Here is a 24,365-nt window from a genome sequence, read left to right as displayed (position 1 = left end):
ATTTTTTTATTTTTATTTTAAGCATGTATTTCTTTTAACCTCTTCCCCATATATTCGTCCTAAATTAAATACTTAATAAAGTGGTGTGTAAGCAAGCAAGCAATATTGCTTTTTCGCTTTTTGCCATATCTTGTATGATACTTTCATTGTTTTAGAAAACAGATGTGAGTGCCACGAAGAAATAACAATACGGAAAAAAAGAAGAGCCAAAATTAAGGAAGCGAAGACCAAATGTATCAGATCGCGAGATAAGCATTTAATAATCTATAATGTTTTATTAATAATTGTTACTGACGGAAATAAATATTTATTTGCGCAGTGTCGTTTTCAGATCACTTTATAATATATACACATGTTAAAAAAATATACATATAATATATATACCAATATATATATATATATATATATATATATATATATATATATATGTATATACTTACCAATTAAATAAGTTGCGATGCCACTCGTTTCGGAGCCGATCCGTCTCGTATTCGTCGCGTTCTGAAAATAAAAAGAGAACGTAATTAATATGACGAAGGCGCTTCATCGTCTCCTGTTCGGCAATTTCTTGTACCGAAAGCGTCGCGGCGCGCGGCGTCGCGGCGCGTCCTCGATATTCGCGACATTCGAAAATATGATCGCTTTCGCGATTACCCTCGCAACGCGTCTTCTGCCGAACAAGTGTGTGTGTGTATCGCGGAGAGAATACGTATTTTCAAGAATCATTATAATACCCGAGCGTCGCGTCGAATCTATACTACGCGATAGATACCACAGTGAATAATACATGCAAGATCAATATGTGTCAAACTTACCAATTAAATGATTCGCGACGCCACTCGGTCCGGAGCCGATCCGTTTCGTGTCCGCCACTCTCTGGAAATGAAAGGGAAGGGAGTACGTCATCAATATGGCGGAGGCGCTTCGTTTCCGCGCGGCAACTTCACGCGTCAAAAGCGCTGCGGCGTCGCTACGCGTTCCGTAGCCAACTTAAGTTCGCGATCATGATTTTTCTCCGAACTTTGAAAAATCAAATATTTACTAACTCGCTTATTACTACAATTGTTCTTTCGCATTCTAGCGAATAGCGTATTAATATTATTGGCAAATATCCGCGATATTCGCGGCACGACACTCGAAAATACGATCGTCACTTTGCTCGTGCGACGCGCCTTCGGCCGGACAAGTATCGCGGAATACGTATTTTTAAGAAATATCAATACCCGAGCGCTAAATCTATGTTACGCGATAGATACCGCAGTGAATATAATGCATGCAAGATTAATATGTGTTATACTTACCAATTGAATGAGTCGCGACGTCGCTCGTTCCGGAGCCGATCCGTTCCGTGTCAGCCGCTTTCTGGAAATGGACATGGAAGGAGAAGGTTATACGTCATCAATATGGCGGAGGCGCTTCCCGCGTTTCCCGCGCGCCGCGCGGCAACTTCAAAAGCGCCGCGGCGTCACTACACGTCTCGTTTTTACTTTCGCGTTTATGTATTTGTCTCATTTTAACAATAAATGCCATACGCTTGCCTCACACAGCAGTCAGTTTTTCCTTTATGATCCTGATATGAATTAAATATATAGATATTATATATAGATACTTATTTATTATTTTATATATTTATATTATATGTCAAATATCTAATATGCAATTTCGACAATGGAAGGCCGGAATTGGCCGCTGCGTCGCCATGATGTGCTTCTCCTGACGTCCCGATGTGACAGTCGTGATTTGATATTATGTTTCGTCGCGATGCTTTCACCTTCCGATAACGTTCGTCGACGGCGGTTATGAGAGTCGCGGAGCGTGCGAGCGAGCGAGGGGATCCGCGATGCGGGATCGTGCGATCGGTCGGATCAGTGTCGCGTGATGAGCGCGATAGCCTATTGCCTACGGCAGCGTTGTTAGTGTATATACTTGTACATAGATCTCTCATTTCCTCGTAATGCGTACCTGATTAATTAGCACGCTTTAATTGCGCCACGTTGAAACGCATTGACACGCACGATGTCCGCTCTGCGAAAGAAGGCGGGCCGGAGGAGTGAGACGAGGACTGACAATCTTGTAGGAGGTTAAGTGCTCTTGTATACACCACTTATACGTATCGCGTTGTAAATTTACTTGTCCCTGCACCCTGCACCGCGTACGAAATTTTATCTCAAAATGCAGAAGGCTAAATGTTCTTTGGTATGGCTCTGAAAAATGAAATAAACACGAATATAACGTTTATTTAATCTTGAATGTGAAAATTTAGAACAGCGAGAAGCTGAACAAATGTTTTGTCGTATAAAAGACTATATATATAAATTTTTTTTAAATTTACTTTTCACATTTGTGTTTCCCTATAAATAATTGTTGTTTTGATATTTTACAGCAGATGTGACCATTGACGACTTTGCTAATACATTACGGATACATGCAAGGTCCAAGAAATCAGTTACAAATGTCTCTAATGAAGGTTAGAAGATAACTTATTTACCTCACACTTTTTACTGAACTATTTTGTTGGATAAGTATTATAGCTTGTTGTTTCAATTCTATTATTGAAATTTTATTTAGTGAAACAAGAAGCGACGAAAGAAGAAGAGAAACCAGTATGGGATGAAACAGATGAAGAGACCTTATTAAGAGATAACACAAGAGGAAGAAGGAATAGAAGGAAATCGAAATGTCAAAAGGATAATGATGAAGATGAAGGTAAATGAAATGCGTTTTAATTAAACACGAACATTTTTTCTAACGATTGCATCATAAATGTACAAAGTATCATATATGATAAAATGTAACAAAAATACTTCGTTTGTTTAATAGGAATCGACTATCCATTGGACATATGGTTTATTATCTCGGAATATATACAGCCTGAAGCAGTTGGAAAGTTTGCAAGTATTTGCAGAAGTTCTTACTATGTAACCACCACTGGAAAATTTTGGTTCCATTTATACAGATCGTAAGTACTTTACTGTACAGTCTGATAATGTTATATGAACTAAAATGTGTGAATTTCTTTTTAAAGATTATTTTCAAATTATTGTCTTTTTATTCTGTTTGTCTTTAATACTACTTTTTAAGTAGATTAATAGTTCTAAAATGTAACATTTTATATTTATTTCTTAATATGGTAAATATGATATATAATTGTACATTGCAGCTATATGACTGTACAATAATTTAAAATCAGATTGTAATTCTAGATATTACAAATTCGTACCAAACTTGCCGGAGCGCTTGCAGCCACAATGTATGAGATTACATGGATTAAGAGCTTGTGTTATCAGGGCATTGCATTACAGTTATTTTAGAACGCCGGAAGGGGAAGGAGACGATATGTCTTACTTACGACAGGACGAGCCGCATTCTCTTGTGAAAAGAAAATGCACTCTCATGTGGAGTAAAGTAAATTGCGAATAACTCTTTATCCGCATTTAAACTCTTAAGCTCAAGTAAACGTATAGCTGTTCTTTTGTATATAAATCTTAAATTATGTAATTATGTAAAATGGTGTCTAGCAATTGTGTAATTATATTGGACGACTTGTCATCCTTTACTTCACGCCGCATGATAATACTTAATGTTGTGTGTTTTAGGAGGTGAAAGTATGGTATTTCTATTTTAAGTTGAAGGAAGTTTCCAAAACACGCAACAGCTCTATAAACCAATGTAAGCAACGTGATGGTAGAAAAACCGAATTTCTCGATACATTGGAAGATGTAGCTGTTAATCCTGAGGAAGGTTGCAAAGTGCTTAGGGTGTGTAACATAAAAGACTCGTTCGTAGATTTTTGATGAAATTAATTTTTGTTTGTAGTAATATATTTTAATGCGTTTAATGACTTATGTGTAGGTGACTTGTTTAAAGTATAGTATGTTACCACCTGTGATCGGATTAGTCCTGCAAACAGTATCTGAGAATCTAATGCCCGGCTTCAGAGAACGCAGACTTCAACTTGGATTCGGAACGTCGGATGCTCCCGGTACATTTACAAATCAAGTAGTACTCCGTAACGTTATCAATTACCGTATCTTGAATTGGTGGGATCCTGCCTATCCTCATCAGGACGTGAGCTACACGATCGAATTGCCCCAAAGTGACTCGTGGGACTAGAATTTATTACAGATTGCTCTTATATTTTGTGTATTACATTGGGAAAATAGACAAGCCTTTAAATTTTGTAAAGACAAATATATCAACGCGCAACAAATGCAAAGTTGTTTGAATTAATACCTTTCTCTTTTTCATCAGATATTCATGAACGATTCATGATTTATGAATAATTTCTTAATTAAATCATAATAACATAATTTGAGAAAATATAAAAAATGCAAATAATAAAACAGAGACAATGCAAATTTTGTGCAAAGACGCTTTATGTACATTTTTGTATAGGAGGAATATGTACAACAAAATGAAATTCTTACACATACGATTATAAATCATAAACATTCAACTTGATTGTGACAGCTCGAATACGAAATGTTATTCTATTTTCGAAGCTTTTTATTGTTACAGTGACGGACGATTTACAATGATGTAATTGATAAGACGGCGTCTTTGGGTTACTCCTGAATTGGCACATTTTGCGACACAATTAAAGATTATTGTTAAATTTCATTTTTTAACAGCCGCTTCTACAGCATCTACCAATTCCTGCAGGTGATGTATGTTGGTAGTTGAGATATTAAGATCTTTGACCTATAAATAAATGAATAAATTAGACATGAAAATTTATTTTAAATGTGCATATTTCCTTACCATATTTGTGTAACCGTCCACGTCCACTTTAAGCTGAATACGTATCTTTTCGTCGTCGCTAATTCCCTGTGGTTCTGAAGGAAGAATTCCAGTGGATTTATCACGAATCTTTTTCAACCTCCTTAAACTCTCCTCCGTCTTTTGCACAGACGTTAACACATCCGTGACGAATAATAAATAGCTAAAACAAAATTAACTATTTCTACTGTATGCATAATAAATTTTACATTGTTTTGATACATTTTCAGATTTTTTTAATGACAATATTGTTGGAGAAATAAATTTATCGTTTACCTTTCTGTTAACGAAGATAAAGTTAACTCTAACCAAAGAAGAATATTTTCGGGAATGATCTTGTTGTAATCTGTATAAAAATTAGTAAGAGGGACCATCGCACTCTTTACGTAAGGACAAGGTTTAGTTGGCACGTCTCGCTTTGTTCTCCTAAATAATCGAGGAATGTCGCTGACTTGTTTCAAGTGCGTTACACATTGCTCTGAAAGCTCATTTACAATTTCTTTCGTAACTAAAGGTAAAAGATTAGCTAGACTCTTCGACGTTTCACCTAAAGAATCTAAAATACGAATCAAGGTGAGATAAATTTAATATTATATAATGTATTATTTTTAGAAAATTCGTGCTTACATATTACCTTCTAATAATTTTGATACTGTAACATTCTCGTCTTTAATTTTTGATTGCACCATTTGTAGGAAAGATGGAAGGGCATTTATCAATTTTTCTATGTCACTATACAAATATACTAGAAAGTTTAATCTCGTGGAACGTTCTGAGTCACTTGAATTATTAGTTTCATTTATCACTGGCCATACCTATAAGCACAAAATTGGTCACTCTCTGTACATGAAAATATCAAGAACTAAAGTTGTATATCAATGTCGCATTGTAATAAGCTAAATGTGAAAACATACTTGTTTCATTGCACTCTGACACCAAGTTTGATACCTCGAGCTTATTTGAAGACTGAGTTTCCAGAATCTGATAACAATAACAATGCGTTAGTTTAATAAAAACGTTAGAATTGCAATAGAAATTATTATCACAGGCAGAATTGCAGAACAGTTGCTCACCTGTGGAACAGTTGATACAAATAGATGTCGTCAGCCCAAATCCTTAGCAGATTATCCCAAACCACATCGGTTGCATAAAGGGAGAAATCTTTTTGCGTCAGCGAAATCAGACTACCTTTGACCGAGTCCGGCGATACTGGCTCAGCTAACATTGCCTCCACGCTGCCGGCTATCTCTTGAAATCGTATTTGAAAGTACACCGGCAGATTCCATTTCTTGAGAAAACTCTTGTATTGTGGATGATTCTTCAATGCCGCCAAAATTTCAGGCGTAACACACTCCATCTCCAATTTCGTTAAAAACTCTAACGTGGCTGTATACCTCTAAAATTTAACGTTAACTTGAGAGATATACATTTCTATACCTTAACACAAATTTCAAATATTTTTCATACTTTGTGAAATAGTACTGGATCTCCCGGGGCAAAAATGGACTTTATATATTGCTCGATCTTTTCCTCGATCTCAACCCAAAAACTGTTCACCAGAAAATTAAATCCTTTCACGGACATTCTACAACGCCGATATAATGATCAGTGTATTTATAAATAAATAATTATATATGCTCGATCAAATGTAACTCATAATGTACCTCTCAGGATGTAACGTGATATCTAATAACTGTTTTAATTCCACATCTAGAATGTTCAGTAATCTGTGATAAATGCTTTGCAGACCAAGCGGATCAGATTGAAGGTTCTCCTCGTTAATCACATTGTATATTAATGGCCTTACAAGCTCGTGTCTGACCAGTTCTTCGGCGTTGGTTATTTTGTCGAGCGTGAGATAAATTCTGAGGCAACGGATCGCCAAGTTTGAATTCTTCTCGTGTATACACGCTAGGAACAACTCGTTCAGGCACGTTAGATATAAGCTTTCTAATTCGATGGTTTCCTATTATAAAATAATCGTTTTGATTTATTTGACTATTGATGCATCATCATTTTGTTTCTAAAAATACGTACCTTCTCTTGATCGGCCGAGATATCTGATTTACACCTAGACATATGGAATTTCAATTGGTTCAATTCAATCGCAGCCTGTTCCAGAACGTCGATCTTCGTGGGGTTTTCCATAAACGTTTTCATGCATAATATGGAGGTGAGTTTTCTCAGCGACTTGTACACGTGTTGCAAGCTGTGCAAACTTTGCTTACGTTCCCTTATCTTTAAATTGTCATTCAAATTAGCCGAAATGGCTGTAATCTCATCGTCTAGAGCTTGTCGCACTTGCTGCCAAAACAAAATTCTGTCATTCGATCCAAATAAATATTACAGATATGTAAAATAAGATTTCCTGTGTCCGATCTCTGATCTGATTGTAAAATATAACTCGTTGAATCTTTAAACAATCTCAGATATCGATTTCAAGTGTGTACTTTTCTATTTTTTACCATAACTTCCTCCTTCAACTGTCCAAGCGGCGCTTGCAGGTCATTGATGGCCTTGTCCAGTCCGATCAAGTTGCTAGACAGGTTCACGAAATCCGTGTAATCCCGGTTAATCAGGTCGATCATAGCCGATCTCAGTAACTTCAAGTACATGCCAAGATCATCCCGCATCGTCTCCAGTTTGCCATTCTTCCTGTGATCTTGCAGGAAAGTGTCGACATCGAAATTCTCCTACGACGGCGAGCGCAGGGACGGGGGAAAGAAAATTAAATTTACATCTCGTAAACACCGTAAACATTGCGTAAATGAAAAGAAAAAAAGAACTTGTCGAACCTGTACGAAATCGAGCTCGGAGAAGCACAGGTCCTTCGGGGCTTTCGGTAAGGTTATATTGCCGTTAGACATAATTGAATATTTACACCGTTTCTCTCGCTCGAGGATCTAATTGACGATCGTCATCGCAATCCCAATTGCACCCGATATTAAAAATCTCGCCGCCGCTAACCCTCGTATCGTGACATTTGTGACGTGACAGTTTGACGTCCTCCCGCATCCACAGCTGCATAAAGCTCACATCGCACCGAGCGTTAAAAATCAATATTGCATCTCGATCGCGCGACAGCCAATCACGTTCCGACACCTCCGAGGAAGCGGAGAGGCGATTGGCTGTCGCGCGGAGTCACGCTTGTTCTTCGACGTCGCTACGTGTGATGGTCTCTCATTCATAATTCATACGTCCCTCCGTCTACTACGAGGAACATCCTGTATTTTCGGATAAACAAATATATTCTAACCTATTTGTGTGGTTCCCAGAGCGCGTTTATTGATCGAAGACATTAAATTGTGTGTAGCATTGTTGCCGAAAATTTGTAGCGGTGAGAGATGAGCGTGAACGAGGATTGGGACGTGGAGCAGCACAAGGTGGAATACGAGTCCGACGAGCACTGGGAGCTGCGACGTAAATTTCTGCTCGCCCACAAGGACAAGTTCTCGGAGGACGTGCTCGTTTGTTTAGCCCAAGTGTTCGTCAATGTCGAACTGTTAGGATGCAGGTAGCGATATCTGATTACGCATGTTTTGCTCTCGCCTTATTGCATCAGTGATCACAAACACGACGATGCGGGCGTTACATTTCCCAGTTTGTAAGTTTGTACAAATTCGTTGCAGATATCCGCAAGAAACGATGGACCTAGTGAAGGAATTGTCGCAGGACGTCGCGGCCGAATATAGAGAAAAGCAAAAGAAAAAGTTGCAAAGAACGTTTGTGGAAGCGTCACAGGCAGCTAGTTCTAAGGTGAAAGGTATAAAGAAAAATTGTGAGTTGACTTGTATTTTTTTTTGTTTTTTTTTTTTCGTATTTGTATTGTACACGGTGTCCGTTATGACTCGTGATCTATGTGACGATTATATTGAGATATTTTTGTATCAGGATGCGCCGCTAAAACATCTACTGTCACAGAAAGATCTGTACCGAACACGCCTAATCATATACCAAACACAGCCAATCATATGGATCAATCTTATAAAAATAAAAAACGTTCCAAGAAAAATAAAAAGCTCGACGTTATGAAGACATTGCCTCCTAATGCCATAAAAGAATCTGTATCCAACGAAATCAGTCATGACTATCAGCCATGCAAAAATCCTGATATCGAGGAAAGACTGTCCAAAAGATTAAAGACAGAGGAAGACGTATCATTGAAAGATCAAGATTTATGTAGAGATTTATGTAGAGATATCGTTCTGTTAGAAAGACCGGGTGATAATGTGCATACTATATTAGACGTTTCAGCCGCTGTATCTGGTGTGGCCTTAAAGTACAACTACTCTAAGAAAGGAGAAAAAGGCTGGTGAGCATATCTTTGTACTATATTTTAAAGACACGTGCTCTATGTGTGTGTACGTGTACATGTTATATAAATTTAACATTAAAAAATTATCAAGGGATATTCCTAATTATGTCTCTTTTCAGGGAATGCTCTCTTAATATTGCTAAATCACAGCAGTTGGGTTGCAGCATCAACTCTAATAAGAAAGTAGCCAAAAAAGAAGCAGCCACCATTGCATTAGAAAAATTACAAAAGCACTGCTATACGGTTAAGGTAAAGAAAAAATAAACATGTATCTTTATCTGAATAGAGCCGTCTTAAAAAGATCTCTTAGTACATCATTGGTACCTATTTTATGTTATTCTATAATAAATTATAGCGAAATAAAGATGTTTTTCATCCCCTTGTATACAGTTTTCGTTCTCTTTCCTTTTAAGTATTTTTATATATTTTAAAATTCAGGTTAAGCAAGATTCGGATTCAAAGTCGCGTGTAACTGTAACAGCAGAGGAAATAAAACCACAGGATTCTACCCCCGACGACGATTGGAAAGTATCTAATTGCGTTGGAAAGAAGCTGATGAAAATAATGGGCTGGTCCGGCGGTGGTCTTGGAAAATCGGAGCAGGGTATTATGGAACCTATGTCTGCGACGTTAGTAACCGACAACGTCCCTTAGTCTCTAGAAAATTCTCATTTTTCCCCTTTATTCTCTTCCATTTTTATTCTATTTTTAGGGTCAAGTCACAAATAAATCGAGAGGGTCTTGGCTTGAAAACAAATTCTTACAAGGCAGACGAAGTGAAAGCCAAATGTCGAAAACTGTTTAAAGATCTTTTACAAAAAGATGATTGTATGAATAGCGATATTATGTTTCTGGATTTTCCCAAGGAAGACAGAATGCTGATTCATCAGTATGTACCGTTTTATAAGTTACATGATGTTTGCAAGAAATGCCGCTTAAGTCTGGTAATAATGCCCCGATCTGTTTCAGGGTTGCACGAACAATGGGTCTCAAGTCGTGCAGCTACGATAAAGATAAACGAAAACTGAAAGTCTCACGTAAACTCGATATATGGAATTTGGTCAGGGAACTGAATAGTCTTGGCGGAGTCACCGAGAAATACGAACTGGTAAAACCGACCGACGAAAAGGTCGTTTCGTTGCCAACTTCTATGGACATATGAATAAACGATAAATAACGATAAATAAACGATATGTGGTCGAACGATACCTTCTGTGACATTGATGTAGCACATAGATGTATGGAAAATAAATAGATAATCTCTTTTTCAGAAGTCTTTCCGTAATATTTTATTGTTTAAACGATCCAAAAAAACAAGCTATTTGAAGTGATATCGTCGACGTCCCAATCGATACTCTTCTAGCACGCAAATTCGAAGTAGCGAGATTCGTTCGATTCACACAGTATTTCCGCCGAATGGAAAAGCCATACGTTATATAGAATCGGAATACCGCGCCACGTCGCCAGTAAAATTGAATCGCCAAACGAATGCAAGGGGTGAGATACGGTAAAAAGCAATCTTCTGAAATTTGCGATTCTATACAGGCGTGACCTGCGAATTCAGATAAATGCAAATGTATACACTCGCACACACGGTGAAATCGGTGTGGCACGGTGCGATAATTGGAGGCACTAGCAATTAAAACTTAAGAGAAGAAACGTTCGCTTTATTTAACAATTATATAACTGTTCGCACGACAAAATTATTATCCCAAGAGCGCTTGGCGTTCAATCAAATAGAGAAGAAGTACAAAACCTTAAGAAGCGGATGGTTACTTTATACAGTGTACAGAGTATGTCGCAGATTGCCGTGGTAAACATGACGTATAATAAGAAACGCTTTGGCAGTAGAACAATCAGAAGTCGAAAGGTAACATATACAGATAATACGACATGGTGCGTGACATTTTAGTACATTATCACATCGTTGAAATCTCTGAATAATTAAAATGGTCAATAGGTTCTCTGTTTTTTTTTCTTTTTATACATATAGGTCGCGTATATATGCATATATATATATGCGTGCCATCGGTTTGAAATGACAAGGTTGAAGATTACATGCGTCTCCTATATAATCACTTCGATTTATTGATTAACTTAACGTCTACTTAGCTACGTACGCATATTACAACGGCGGTGGAACGCAGCAATGTAAATGGGCAACGAGAGCAACGAAACAACGCGTGCGACGTGTATGTGAACGTATATAAAAGAAAAAGCATCTTCTCGTTAGTTAATTAATTGACCGTGCTGTCTCGCGCGCATAATAGCCGGAGTGAAATATTTTCACAAGAGCCGTCGCAACCGTCAGCCACCGCGCGTGGTTGAATTTACGGGAAAGAATGCTTCGTAAACTCTGTGCTTGACGTTATTTGTATTTTTCCTCGGAACCTTTCAATACATTTCGCGGCGGTACAAAGGGTCTGTCGGAAATTGGATTCGAATGTAACGCGGAACGAATTTAGCGAGCTGCTAAATTTGTTGGTGCGGGTAAAAAGACGCGCGTGCGGGAACATTGCCGCTTTATCATTTAACGTAGACTGTTTTTATCGCAATCCCGTTTCACCACGTTACGCAATTTCGAAAGCGATTAATTCCCGTATGCAGGAAATACAACGTGTCGTAGCCTTCCTTTTTGCGATACGTCACTTTCAGCCCGTCCATTTACATTCAGCGCCTCGTTATCATTGGGATAATAATGCCAAAGGGCACGGTAGAAACCCCGATCAACCGCATTATTCATTACCGAAACGCTGTGGACGGATCGACAATTTTCCCGAAACCAACTGTGTCGCTGTGTCTGAAATTTTAAATCAGGATCAGTCAATCAAGATCGACAGGTCTACAGAAAGTCCAATAGGAATAAAAATAAATGCATTTTTGAACTTAATTTAACGTTTACAATAAGACAGTCTGTGAGAGAATACCAAATTGACAAACCAGCTTCGTCCATTTTTCGAAATATCTGCAACACGTGTAAATTATAATAATAAAACTCGGGGGGGGGGGAGAGGAGTGGAAGGGAGGAAGAGAGGAAAATATAATCTCTCATCATTCCAAGACGATGGGTAACGCGCCTCCGAAACGTGGCATATATATGTATATCAGATATTGGTGGAACTCCGGTCTGCCGCTCTCGGGGGAGATAGATTTGACCTTTATGACTTACGACTCGAAATATTGGGGCCAAAGGGTCAAGGCACGCGGCGGAGATGCGGAGATGGGGGCGGGGGAGAGAGAAAGAGAGAAAGGGGTGTCGCGGCGCGCCATGACCCCTCGGTCTGATGCCCCGTTCGGTTGTTCGCTAAAACACACAAGTTCCCTCGGATTTTGCCCTCGGTCCAGGCCCTACTTTGGACCGTAATTGACATCTGGAGGGAATATTAAACTTTTTTTTTTCATTTTTATATACCAAAATATTATCTACCATCTGATAAAAGAGTGATTTCTCTGTTGATATGTATCCGCTATGTATATATATATGTATAATATTTATATACTTCTAAACTCGCTTAAGTTACATTAATTAGAAGATATGTCTCAATGTATCGTTTGTATCGATTAAAAGATACGCTTAGTAAGTATGATATGTTACGTCGTTACTCATCCCGCGAGGGGGGATGTATTCTCTCGAGGTAAAAAAAAAGAGGGGATCTCGTCAGACTCGCGCCCGTCCGCGATTTCTCGATTGTCGCGAATTGCACAATTTATACATATTATATATATGTGCATGTGTATATATGTGTGTATATATAGAAATTAATAACGCGTTAATTTTTCTCTCTTCGAAGTACTTAAAAGGAAAGCGCGACGGGAAACGCTACCTCGAGAGAATCCGATGAACCCCGTTACTTTCTTCATCATATATATATATATATCTTTCTATATATACATATATATGTATATAATATATCTATATAATTTTTTAAATATAATTTACTGATATGTATGTGTACTGATATGTATCGTGTTGCCGTAATGAAAATATCATACGCTAGCATTATATATATATATCTTGCTCTCTTTCTCCTAATAAGTAAAATGCGCGTCATACCCTGAAAGAACGCGACGCGATGCTCCATTTCTTCCTCTTCCTTTTCTCCCTATTACTCTTTTGTACCCATTTCAACATCGCCGCATTGTGTGTTACGATTGCGTGACGTTTACGGCTGCACTGAGAGAAATCAAAAGCACCTGATCCTCTTAACTTGAAGAAGGATCGGTATTCCCACCGCATCGTTTTGCAAAGTTAATTAAACAAAGCTGCTTTATCTTGTCTTACGTCCGCCTCCATAGGGATACCACCTTAATCAAGACAAGAATTACAATTTGGTTCAATTAGATGCGGTGAAAATACCGAATAAACCGAGAACTTCCTCGGCACGGGATTTGCTACTTTCATCTTCTTTCCTATTTATTTTTTTTTTTGTTCGCCGCGGTCTCGCGAAATTTAACGCGAGACGAAGTTAAAATAAAAAAAAAATAAAAAAAATACGCACGCGCAAAAAAACGTTGGTTTAAATCAATATATTGTTTCAGCAGTAATCGCCTGTCCGAATAAAAGCTGTCGTGAATAAAATCTCTCACTGATCCACAATATTATTCTGTAATCGCAACGGAAATTGCACAGCGCCGTCGGAAAGTACGATTTAAAAGGATGCCCCAGGGGAGTAATCGAGAACAATCGTTATCCCTTTACACGATCCTTTTACAAATATGCAGAAGTAATTAAGGATACCTAGAATCCCTCGTCCCTAAACCAACCGGAGCACATCTAGATTCAATAGTTGTGCATCCGCAATTAACATAAAGTTGTTCCTGAGGGAGCCAATTTTTTTTATGGCATTGTATTAACATTATCGGCTTCTTCCGCACGACCTTTCCGAAGTATCGCGATTCTGATTAAAAATCATCCTGCCGTGCTCGAACGTAATTACTTCCTGAGAATTTTATCTCGTGAAGTTTTTCATGTTTGAAGCTTGAAGGTAGCAATCTCGCCGAGAGAATCCCTTTGACTAAGTTTAAGAATTTTAATTTATCACGTAGACATTTTACCTGAATTACAATCTCATAAAAAGGAACATTTCAAGCGTTAATCATAAAATAAGTCTTCGCGAAAATAACTCGCGTACTTTAAGTAAAAGTTTCAACGCTAAGTTTCAAAGTTTTAATGCACAACCGTCGGATTGTTACGCCACTGCCGATCGCGAAGGATTGTCATCGATGTCTCATCACTTATGCGAGATGATACCTACCGTGTACGTGCTCGCATATTAAAGACACGGCTCGAATAAAACCGGGACACGCGAAGCAGCGTGCACGTGCACACGAGAGTGAGAGTACTCTGTAGCGAAGTAGTTACAAGATACATGAGGAAGCTCAATATTTTAGAGATAGGTCGGATAAAAGCTCATTACTTGTTCACACGAGAAAGGCTTGCGCCTCGACGCGCAGCTAAGGGAAACGAGAGACGTAAGAGATTCTGTCAAAGCGTAGCAAAACATTTACATTCAAATCCGATAATGTTATCCAGGATCACTAAAGCTTAGAGGAAGTAAAGTAGGCTAATTGTAAGTAACACGTTATTCGTCATAAGACGTTTCAGTTTGAGAAGTTAAAGAGGGAATATTAAATTACAGATCGTACAGAGAACCTAATACGTTTTTCAATCCCTCGATTATGCTTTTCCTAATGATATATATGCGAATTCAAATCGCGACGTAATTAAAACTGGTCCGAGAGTATGCGTGGCACATTAATTATCAGTCCTGATTATTGCGTTTTTCTCTAAGTGGATCAGCGATACGCTTGACGCGCGTGATGAAATAATCCAAACGTGATAGAGCTTACGAGATATGTGAAACGGAAACCTGCCTGATCACTCGTCATGCAGAAAATTCGGACATTCGCTTCCTAACGCCAGATCTCGACGATCATCCCGGTGCTCGTGATCGCGCTCGTCGCGTTGAAGCGAGAGCAAAAGATTCGAGAAGGATAGGAAGGAAAAGAAAAGTGACAGGCTACATCCTGCGTGTAAGAACTCGCGACGAAGGAAAGATAAAAGTGTTCGCGGAGAGGATAATTTAGGCTTCATCAGACGAAGGGACTGCTGGTGCGACGACGGTGACGTGACACCGGCGGCGATGCGGCGACGACGACGGCGGCTCCTCGTCGATGACGACGGCGGCGGTTCGGCGGCGGATGTGACCGTTCAATCGAGGAAGCCCGTCTTAACGAGTTTCTCGAGGAAGAACTTGACGTCGCCCAGCTCGGAGTCCTTGATACCGATGGACTTCAGCATACCCAGGTCGCCATTCTCCACCGCCATGAAGACCGAGCGCAGGTGCTCGAGGTCTGAGCGCATCAGGTGTAGCGCCGCGCCGAAGTCCTCGATCGTCTGCGACTCTGATAGCCGAAACAGATCGTTTCAGGGGCCAGATCGCGGGCCTATCCTTCGAGGATAGGACGGCGACGCGCTGACTATATCGCGCAAATAAATCGCGCTGACTATGCGAGATTAATAATGTTCGTCGGACCGATATCTCTTACGCGAAGTCTGATTAAGATACTCGCGATTTCGTCCTATATAATGCAATATTGCTGCTTTTAATAGATTTCCGATACGTGGGAAAGATTTACCGCGTTACAGTGATATCGGGGAACGAGGCGGATAGCTCGATGATATCCTGTTTGGTGTGGGTGGTCGCGTTTGGCACCGCGAGATTCCTGTCGTAATCTAAACCTGGGAAACTTACCGGACAACGCGATGGCCACCTTTTCCACACCACCGAGAGGCTTCAGCGTATCGCGTGCTTTGGTTCCGAACAGTTTCTCCAGGTAATTGGGACCGTGGCTGGCCAGCAGAGACTGCAGAAAACTCGCGGTTTCCTCCACGGGCGGTCGTTTGGCTGTAACAACGTGAAAGCATAGGTATTCCGTAACTGCTGTAAAATAAGACGAAATAAATGCAAAATGCACAAAGATCCCCGGTACACCGGGGATCAATACAGGGACGCCGATCCCATAAACATACATCACTTAAATTTTAATTGGAATAATTTTCTTCCTGTGTTGCCTCAAAAAATCAATAAAGCAAAAAAAAAAACCATGAGGGAAAGCAAAATCTTGGTTAACCAATATTTATGGGTACGACTCGTAGAAAGGTGAAAGCGGGGTAAAAGGTAACATCTTGCGTAAACGCATCGAACGCGTGCAGCGGCACAGCTCTCCCTTATCGTATTACAGCTGCCCGGTGCGGGTGCACGGAACGTCATCGAGTGCATCCACACCGAGCGGTATATCGGGATACACATATCCGCTCTCTCATATAGTATGCATAAAATGAAATCCGCGCCAGTACGTGTATATAATAAAATATCTAACAGCCAGGTCACACGGCAATCCGTAACCCAACAGACGGATAAAATCACATTAAAAGTGTAAAATATATTAAAAATTAGACCGTATGTTTCACGTGCTGCAAACGTGATTTATTTATCAAATCAGAATGAGATGTGTAATTAATAATGCTAAATGAATACTGTTAAATTCGTAGTATTAAATTATACTCAATTTGCGTCATTTTTAACCATTAATAAGTTGCCACTGCTCCTACTCAATATATTGTTAATTTAACTAAACCATAAAAGTCAAAATAACTATTTTGTGTTAAAATAATATAAATTTCGACACACACATGACAGTTAAAAATAACAAAATGTTATTTAACTCGAGGTATAGGTTTAAATTTAACCTTTTAATATTTAACAGTGAACTGCCCTACCGATTACATCTCATTAATTAATGAATTCAGAATTAATTAGCTCACCTGCGGTGCACAATCTTGAGTCCTCATCGTATCCGTCCTGACAATCGGGTGCTCCATCGCAGAGGTACTGTATCGAGATGCAAATACCGTCGCCCGGGCACTTGAACGGTTCGTACGGATGACAAGCCTCTGAAACACACACGCACAAACTCTGAAGAGAGCGAATCAAGTAATCTGAGCGCGTATGCTTTTCCAAATAATAATTAGAAACGTGCGCGCGCGCGCGTGTGTCATGCGGCTCAATCTCATTCCGCGGAAATGGATGTTCAGGAAAGTCGATTACGTTCGCCGGTGGGACGGTCGCCGGATGATTAAATTACGACGATAACGTATTAAAGCGAGGGATCCGAAACGGGAATTAATACGCGCGGCGCTGGTAATGCGGCAGCACCCACTTCTTCGTGCGGGGTGGGCTTTTGGGATAATTGAGCGAACACGCGATCGCCACATTGCTCACGCTACAAACAGCCGGCGCGCGTATATAGTTGACGGTCCTGAAAAATCAATTAGCAAACCGCTCAATCTGATAGAACTGCGGGAAGAATTGGTAAACACGTAATATCGATTATTTGCTTCTCTCTTTCATAAAGCTCGTAAAATCAACTCCGCCAAACTTCCTTCGTCAAAATTTGCTCTGCAATTAAAGGTCTTTCCCCCTACAAGATTTTCTACAGAAACAAACGCTCTGGGTAAATATTATCAGGTTTAATAAAAGTCGCTCGAAAGAGTAGAAACTTTATGTATACCGATCCTGCTAAAAAGAAGAGCGAAATTTTAGGTGTTAAGCCTTCCTAGAAGGGAGAAGAAATTTCCTCAGAACCCTTGGAACAGCTGTCGGAAGTCCTGTTTCCCAGGAAGATCAACGATCGACGTCCTATTTGTTTTACGGAGGAGGACCACGCTGCGAAAAAGCTTCAACTTCTGTCTTTAACTCGTAGGAAATGTTTTGTAATACCTCACGTGCGAGACCTTTAACTCGTCCACTCCACTTAAACGAGAAAAAAAATATCAGCGACTTAATAAACGCGCCCACGCGTTTGTTCGGACGCACGTTTTATCCCGGATGAGAATTTTCGCCCGACGCAAGAGAAACGATTTCCGTTTCGCACGCGCGAAAAACGATGGGAACGATCGATTGTGTAACATTGTGCCACACTCGTTATACAATCGCCCACGTTCGTTTCGCACGTAAACGTAATTTACACCGCAAACGCGGAGTGTCGCGTCCACAAAGTGCCCCGTGACAGTCAATTTTGACCGCGTTAAAGAATTCGATGTCTATACACGCCGCGTGTTTATCGAAAAACCGTATCGAACCGGCTATACCCACTCGGCGGTGTGGCCCCGATCGCCATCAGCGTTATTACGCGTAGAATTACGTCGCAGTTCTCCTTCTCTCGCGTGTTTGTTTAGACAGGACGCTTATACGTTAGGTTTCGGGCAAACATTTTACTAATCAACCGGTCGTATCCGGAATTCGTTATCTGTCCCATATCAAGAGAGGGAGAGAGAGGATTGCGTTTGAACTTAAAACAACGTTCGCGAGGCGATTATTATAATTGCTGCACGAGCGTTGCAATTTGTCCTTGTTTGCGTTTAGACAAGTCGCGTACATGTCGTGGGCGTATCTCATCAACAATGTTATTGCGGACATTTCACCGATCGACAACGATGCAATGATTCCCCGGGGAGTAGCCGCCATCCCCCGCGGAACCGCGAACCCCGATCTCTATGCATTCTGAATGAAATGATCGTCGAGGGGACATTAGAAAAAAAAAAAAGATTGTCGCAAATACCCCTCCGCGGATGATGGGCGCGACATATGCGACCAATTTTAAATAAGAACATTTCGATCGGCGACCCGCGCTTCGAACTTTTATTCCCCGTACGCACGTTACGGAATTTTCGCACGTATAAACTCGTTGAAACTTCGTTGGCGCCTCTCCATATTATACAAGATACAAGTTATAAACAGTTTAAAAGCGAGCTCGAATCCACTTAACGAGACTTGCGAAACTCACCCCTTCCATCGGCGAAAGGTGAAAAATGAATAGAAGCTTATCTAGTAACATATATCTCATCTCTAAAAATAATTTTCGCTTCATCGTCGAATTTACGAGGGCACGACTTCCATCGACTTCATCTTTTACTTGATCCTTACTCGTCTCTTATTTAAGTTGGAATGAATTCGCGTAAACAAGTCGTCTATATAGACATTTTACTGTGTCTCTCGAAATAAAATAAAATGGTAAAAGTTCCGCAGAACCAAAGTAACTCTACAGTTTGACAATTACGAGAAACAGGGGCTCAGGAATATAATATGTTTAATATCAAAGCACGGTGCGATGAAAGAATATAGTTATAAATTTTAACGTAGTCGGCGCAACTTTGTGACATTACCATTTTTTTTTAAAGAAAAATAAATAGATTTATGAATAATTACAAGAAACGAGGGCTTGGGTAAGACAGGGGATGCAACGACCGCATGAAGCCCGCTTTGCGGCGGATCGGCCCTGAATAGCCGCGAGCTGAGTAAAAACGCATGCTTCTAAATGTCATTGGCGTGCTATATACGACTCGGTACGCGTTAAGTATGCGCGTTATTGACCGAGCAAACGCGCACGTAGCTAACCGTCGCGTTGAAGAACATGATCCCCATATGGCCGCGAGTTTCAACGGAACATCTCCATCGTAATCCCCCGAGCCCGTTAATTTCAATGAATGTTAAGCAGGAGAAACATATGGTAGCACATAAAGAACGACAATGTCTCCCGGAAGCCTTCTCTCTATTTCGTGCCCCTTACGAGCATCCCGCGTGGGCTCGTACATATAATGTTTACTCGCTGTAAGCTAGAGAATTTACATATTATATGTACGTATATCTCATATGATACACAGCTTCTTAACCATTTCACGATTGTCACTCGAATCGACCACATCATATCTTTTCGTTAATTTCGGACGTTAAACAAACTTTAATTGTTTACAAAAATTATCGAGTACAAAAAGGTGTTGGTTAAAGATAAAAACGTAAATTTATTCAGAATTATAAATGATAAGACACATTGTACGTTTCGACTTGCTGTAAGTCTTCTTCAGCAATCGAGATATAATATGGAGAATTAAAATAAAGGCTACATAGTAGAATTAATGAAAAGAAAAAAGATTAATAATAGAAGCTAAGTAATACGGAAATTAAAACATATAATAAAGAAATAGAACAGTACAAAAATAAACGAGGATACATCATACATCACAAGCTTTTTTATGATGCATCCTCGTTTACTTTTGTATTTGTTTCGCTTACTGTTTTATTTCTTATTATATGTTTTAATTTTCGTATTACTTAGCTTTTTAGCTTTTATTATTAATCTGCTTTATTTTTATTTATGTAGCCTTTATTTTAATTCTTATATTACATCTCAACTGCGCTGAAAAAGACCTACAGTAAGTCGAAACATACAATGTGTCTTATCACTTATAATATTGTGTGAATACGTTTTTATCTTTAACCAACATCTTTCTGTGCTTGTTATTGGTCGTTGACCTTTTTTCATAAGTTTTGCTTGGATCAAGCGTTTGACTTCTTTTTATTATAGAATTATCATTCGCGGTTTGATCGCATAATAATTTAAGTAGATAATTAAGTATGTAAAAAATATACCGATCGATGTGATGAATAATTTCATTCAACATTCTCGTCAAGACGACATCAAAGAAATCGAGAAATTATTAAACGACGATGGAAGTGGAACACTTTATATGCGTTCCGACATATATAATATATGCGAGAAAATTATGCAAACTCATTCCAAAGTTTCATGCTGAGCTAATTTATCTAATTGATATATCTACAGTAACTTTCTCTAATTAGAAAGCACAACCCTACACAAACTATATAAATCAGTTTCCTGAACTTTTTAGTTTCTACAGTTGCAGTAGTTAACTCTATGTTTGCGCGGACAGACTAAGTTTCCTCTCAAACTTTTATATGCCTTCAATATATTACGCTCTCTAGAAACAGCTGACGACAATATTGCATGAGATGTATAAATACACGTATAAATTTATCATAAACAATTAAAGTTGTCGTCATTAAACTATGACAGCTTTACAACAAAGTTATAATTTTGTCAGACGCCAACACGTGTATTTTGTTGAAAACATGTAAAAGCACATAAAAAGTAGTAGATTATAAATATGCATTGATAAAATCATCCTTTTAATTTTATATTACTTCAATTGCAAGATGTTCAAGCACTTCAAGCAAAAGAAATAAAGACAGCTCTGAACGATTATTAAGATTTGATAAATGTTGGTAATTTGATTACTTCTTTGAATAACTTTATATACTGGCGTATTGTAGTAAGAAAATGTAGAAATTCCATAAAACATTGCAAATACACAATCGATTATATAAATCGAATATATGCAGAATGCAGGATGCGAGAAAATATATTTTACGATCAAACTTTTATAAAAATATAAACTTAGAACAAATATAACGTATATTTTTTTTAAATACGCTAAAACGCATTTTATCTTCACTTGAACATTCTGCAGTTCATAAAATCATTCAAAATGAAAGTTTGATTAAAATTGTAATGTTCGTACAACACGCGTTTGTAGTTTGTATGTGCAATTCTTCGTGTTTTCCCGAAAAGAATAATGTGCCTTATAGAACGACCGTATTCTCCGCGCGCGATTTTATTTTTGCGCGATTTCTTCCGCACGATCGTCTTACACGGTTTCGCGCCCGAGACTCGCGGTCTCGTCGGCAGCGCGGAATCGTGCTTTCTCGAGCTTTCCCCCGTCCCCCGTAATTCTCCGTCGTGCTCGAGGGTGTCTCGTCGTCGACTTACCCGAGCGTTTCGTGTTGAAGTGACCGTAGAAGCGGCTGAGGTCGATCGCCATGACGGCGCGCGGAAAAGCGGCGCAGGCCGTCAGGGCGATGCCAAGTGCAACCGCACCGTTGCAGAATCTCCGTACCATCCTCGCTTCGAGCGGATGCGAGTTGCAGGCAGGCGCTCCTTCTTCTTCTTCTTCTTCTTTCCGCTTCTGCGACGAGTCGAGGGCTTCCTCTCCTTCTTTCACCTCTCGCTAGGGGGTGGACTTCTTCTCTTCACCCCGAAGAATCCCTGGTTCCTCCTCGCGAACGCGAATCTGGTGGACGGTGGACGTATCCGTCACCCTCGCGAGAATCACCTGGTCGCTCGCTCGCCTGTTGGTATCTGGTGCGCCACCAAGGTTCGAGTAACTCCTCGGGGTGGCTCGTGCAAGGTTCCTCGCCCCGAGAGCGCTCCGCTTCGGGCTGCGCGATGTGTCTGTATGCGTGGGCGCGAATGTTAACGGCGCGGCGAGGTCGCTCTCACACCACCCACCTCGCTCGCCCTTTCTCGGAATCTTTCCGCTTTCTCGCTCCCTCTGGTCCGGTCCGCTCTCGCCACCTCCTTCTCGCACTTACGCCCGTGAAAAGATACGCTACCTATCCCTGTTGGGCGCGCGGTGACGGTGCACAGCGGTGCACAGCTACACTGCGAACCCTGCGAACACACACCTGCGCCACGCGATCTCACCTGCGGCCGGCTCGCGTTGGTGACTGGGGTGGGGGGAGGGGGAGGGCGGAGAGGACGCGTGGGAGGCTGGCCGACCAATCGGCCGCTGGGTTACGCCGGATACGGCCAATCGGGTAACGCGAGATCGCAGGTCTACCCTGGAACACCCACGCTTGCCGTTGCGCCCAGTCGCATCGATTTCAACCCCTCGTCGCGTACTCCCAGGGGCGTAAACGAGGGGTGGCTAACGCGAGCGGCCCGCACAGGTAAGATACGTCGAAATCGTATTTTTTTCTTTTTCACCGTATACCTACCTTCTCTGCCATTGCATTAAATCTCCACGTAATTGGCGTACCGATATCTGTCCTCTTTCTCTCCCTCCTCACATCAAGCGTGTCCTCTCTTATTACGCTTCCTCCTCCCCGGCTCGCCGTTACGCCCCTGCCTCCGCCAAATAGGTAACTAAGGTAACTTTCGCTTGTCGTTACAATAAGGTGCTTTTAAGCGCCCGCAATAATACGTCGGCGCTCAGTAATTTTATGGCGAATCCGTCGTTATCCATGTCGAGAATTGCCGTAATTGCTCGATCCTTCCGAGTAGCGCACGGAGTAACGACTGCTCAAATGGCGCGCGGTATTTTATCTCGATTGGATTTCGTTCAGACGAAACAATGAGCTTAATAATCGTTGCGTAATGTCGAGTACCGTTTACCGCGACAGAACATCGCCGGCGATATCGATTACCTTCAATCGCGAAGAATGAACTCCCGGAATTTGCGCAAATTATTCGCCGCGATGTTCTGAATGAAGATACGTCAGACACGATAGCATAATGCCACAATGCACATTATTGTTACAGAACTGTTAAAGATAATTTCGCAGTAGACTCGATTTTGCAATACACAGTGGCGCGCGATAAAATAAACCGGTTTTCGCATCGATGCCGAATTGCTCGAATGAGATTTCAGAAGGAATATATAAATGCGTTCAAACGACAAAAATAAATTTCTAAACTTCTGATGTAATGCCTGTTTTTTAAATATTTGTTGTTAAGAAATAGATTTCTTTTCCCTGTATAATTGTTAAACTTAATTATAAGGAAGAGAAATTTATACTTTTTAATTTAGCTTTTAATTTAACTTGGTGTCGAGTTTTATAGAACTTGTGAAGAAGCCTCTATTTATTAGATCCCTCGAGAAGATGAAATGCGGTTATTCGCCGGTTATCCAAGCTATTACGTGGATTAAAGCGTCCCACGCGTGCTTTCATTTTATTTCTTCTTCTTACTACACTTTTCTTTTCTCCACGATACGAGAATATCACAAATTATTGACATTTTTTGATATATTATTATTGGCACAGTTTTTCTTGATATATTATCATAAAATTGATCGTAAAAGTATTAGTATTATTCCAAAATGATGTATCTCTCTATAGTCAAAAACGTTAAAGACATTTATTCGAGAAAATTGGAGCAAGTCTGTCCTTTTATTCTTATAAATTCTACAAATTTTGATCGTACGTACTTGTTTTGACCAAAGTGTCCTGATCTGTCTCTCTTTTAACATTTTCTCTCTCTCTCTCTCTCTCACTCTCTCTCTCTCTCTCTCATCGTTATTATATTTATTTATATATTCACACATTATCCCAGGTAACAGAATGACGTCTAAATTAAAGCATCTTAGTGACGTATTGAGACGTCATCAGACGTTAATTAATACGTCATCACTTAATACGTTAATTAATGACATCACTCTGCTACCTGGGATACTTGTATCATTCAATAATAAACCATGAATAAAAGATAATTCGCGAAGGACACCCTATATCGGTTGCAATTATAATTAACTGCGCGATCTCGCTATTTTATTTTTACCATCTGCTTCTTT

At 40.0% G+C, this 24,365-nt stretch overlaps 4 protein-coding genes across 5 annotated transcripts; 2 read left to right on the top strand and 2 right to left on the bottom strand.

The window, feature by feature from the left end:
• The first annotated feature begins 1,682 nt into the window (after positions 1-1,682).
• On the top strand, positions 1,683-4,230 carry LOC112457020 (transmembrane protein 183). Of its 2 annotated transcripts, none has more exons than XM_025019886.1 (7): positions 1,683-2,080; positions 2,387-2,467; positions 2,569-2,706; positions 2,821-2,959; positions 3,204-3,405; positions 3,597-3,758; positions 3,853-4,230. In XM_025019886.1, exons 1-7 carry the CDS (start codon positions 2,017-2,019, stop codon positions 4,111-4,113), a joined length of 1,047 nt encoding a protein of 348 aa, XP_024875654.1. In that variant the 5' UTR covers positions 1,683-2,016; the 3' UTR covers positions 4,114-4,230. The 2 variants fall into 2 exon arrangements, with proteins under 2 accessions (XP_024875654.1, XP_024875653.1); XM_025019885.1 differs by having other exon boundaries at positions 2,384-2,467.
• Positions 4,231-4,457: 227 nt separating this feature from the next.
• LOC112457019 (conserved oligomeric Golgi complex subunit 2) lies at positions 4,458-7,818 on the bottom strand. The gene is made up of 11 exons (XM_025019883.1): positions 7,575-7,818; positions 7,245-7,472; positions 6,817-7,083; positions 6,444-6,745; positions 6,247-6,364; positions 5,853-6,175; positions 5,694-5,760; positions 5,414-5,594; positions 5,056-5,335; positions 4,762-4,942; positions 4,458-4,701 (listed from the first exon to the last, which is right to left on the bottom strand). The coding sequence occupies exons 1-11, from the start codon at positions 7,644-7,646 to the stop codon at positions 4,618-4,620; spliced, it is 2,103 nt and encodes a 700-aa protein (XP_024875651.1). The 5' UTR covers positions 7,647-7,818; the 3' UTR covers positions 4,458-4,617.
• A 140-nt stretch (positions 7,819-7,958) lies between these two features.
• LOC112457025 (partner of xrn-2 protein 1) lies at positions 7,959-10,367 on the top strand. Its single transcript, XM_025019896.1, has 7 exons — positions 7,959-8,293; positions 8,409-8,542; positions 8,671-9,091; positions 9,214-9,343; positions 9,533-9,723; positions 9,807-9,983; positions 10,064-10,367. Exons 1-7 carry the CDS (start codon positions 8,124-8,126, stop codon positions 10,254-10,256), a joined length of 1,416 nt encoding a protein of 471 aa, XP_024875664.1. The 5' UTR covers positions 7,959-8,123; the 3' UTR covers positions 10,257-10,367.
• Positions 10,368-10,740: 373 nt separating this feature from the next.
• On the bottom strand, positions 10,741-22,496 carry LOC112457026 (IDLSRF-like peptide). The gene is made up of 4 exons (XM_025019898.1): positions 21,785-22,496; positions 16,923-17,051; positions 15,850-16,002; positions 10,741-15,499 (listed from the first exon to the last, which is right to left on the bottom strand). Exons 1-4 carry the CDS (start codon positions 21,912-21,914, stop codon positions 15,306-15,308), a joined length of 606 nt encoding a protein of 201 aa, XP_024875666.1. The 5' UTR covers positions 21,915-22,496; the 3' UTR covers positions 10,741-15,305.
• Between the last annotated feature and the right edge of the window lie 1,869 nt (positions 22,497-24,365).

The sequence above is a fragment of the Temnothorax curvispinosus genome, unplaced genomic scaffold (assembly GCF_003070985.1).
Source record: "Temnothorax curvispinosus isolate PA1 unplaced genomic scaffold, ASM307098v1 QBEX01007415.1, whole genome shotgun sequence".
NCBI lineage: Eukaryota > Metazoa > Arthropoda > Insecta > Hymenoptera > Formicidae > Temnothorax > Temnothorax curvispinosus.
This window is presented reverse-complemented; position numbering and strand designations above follow the sequence as displayed.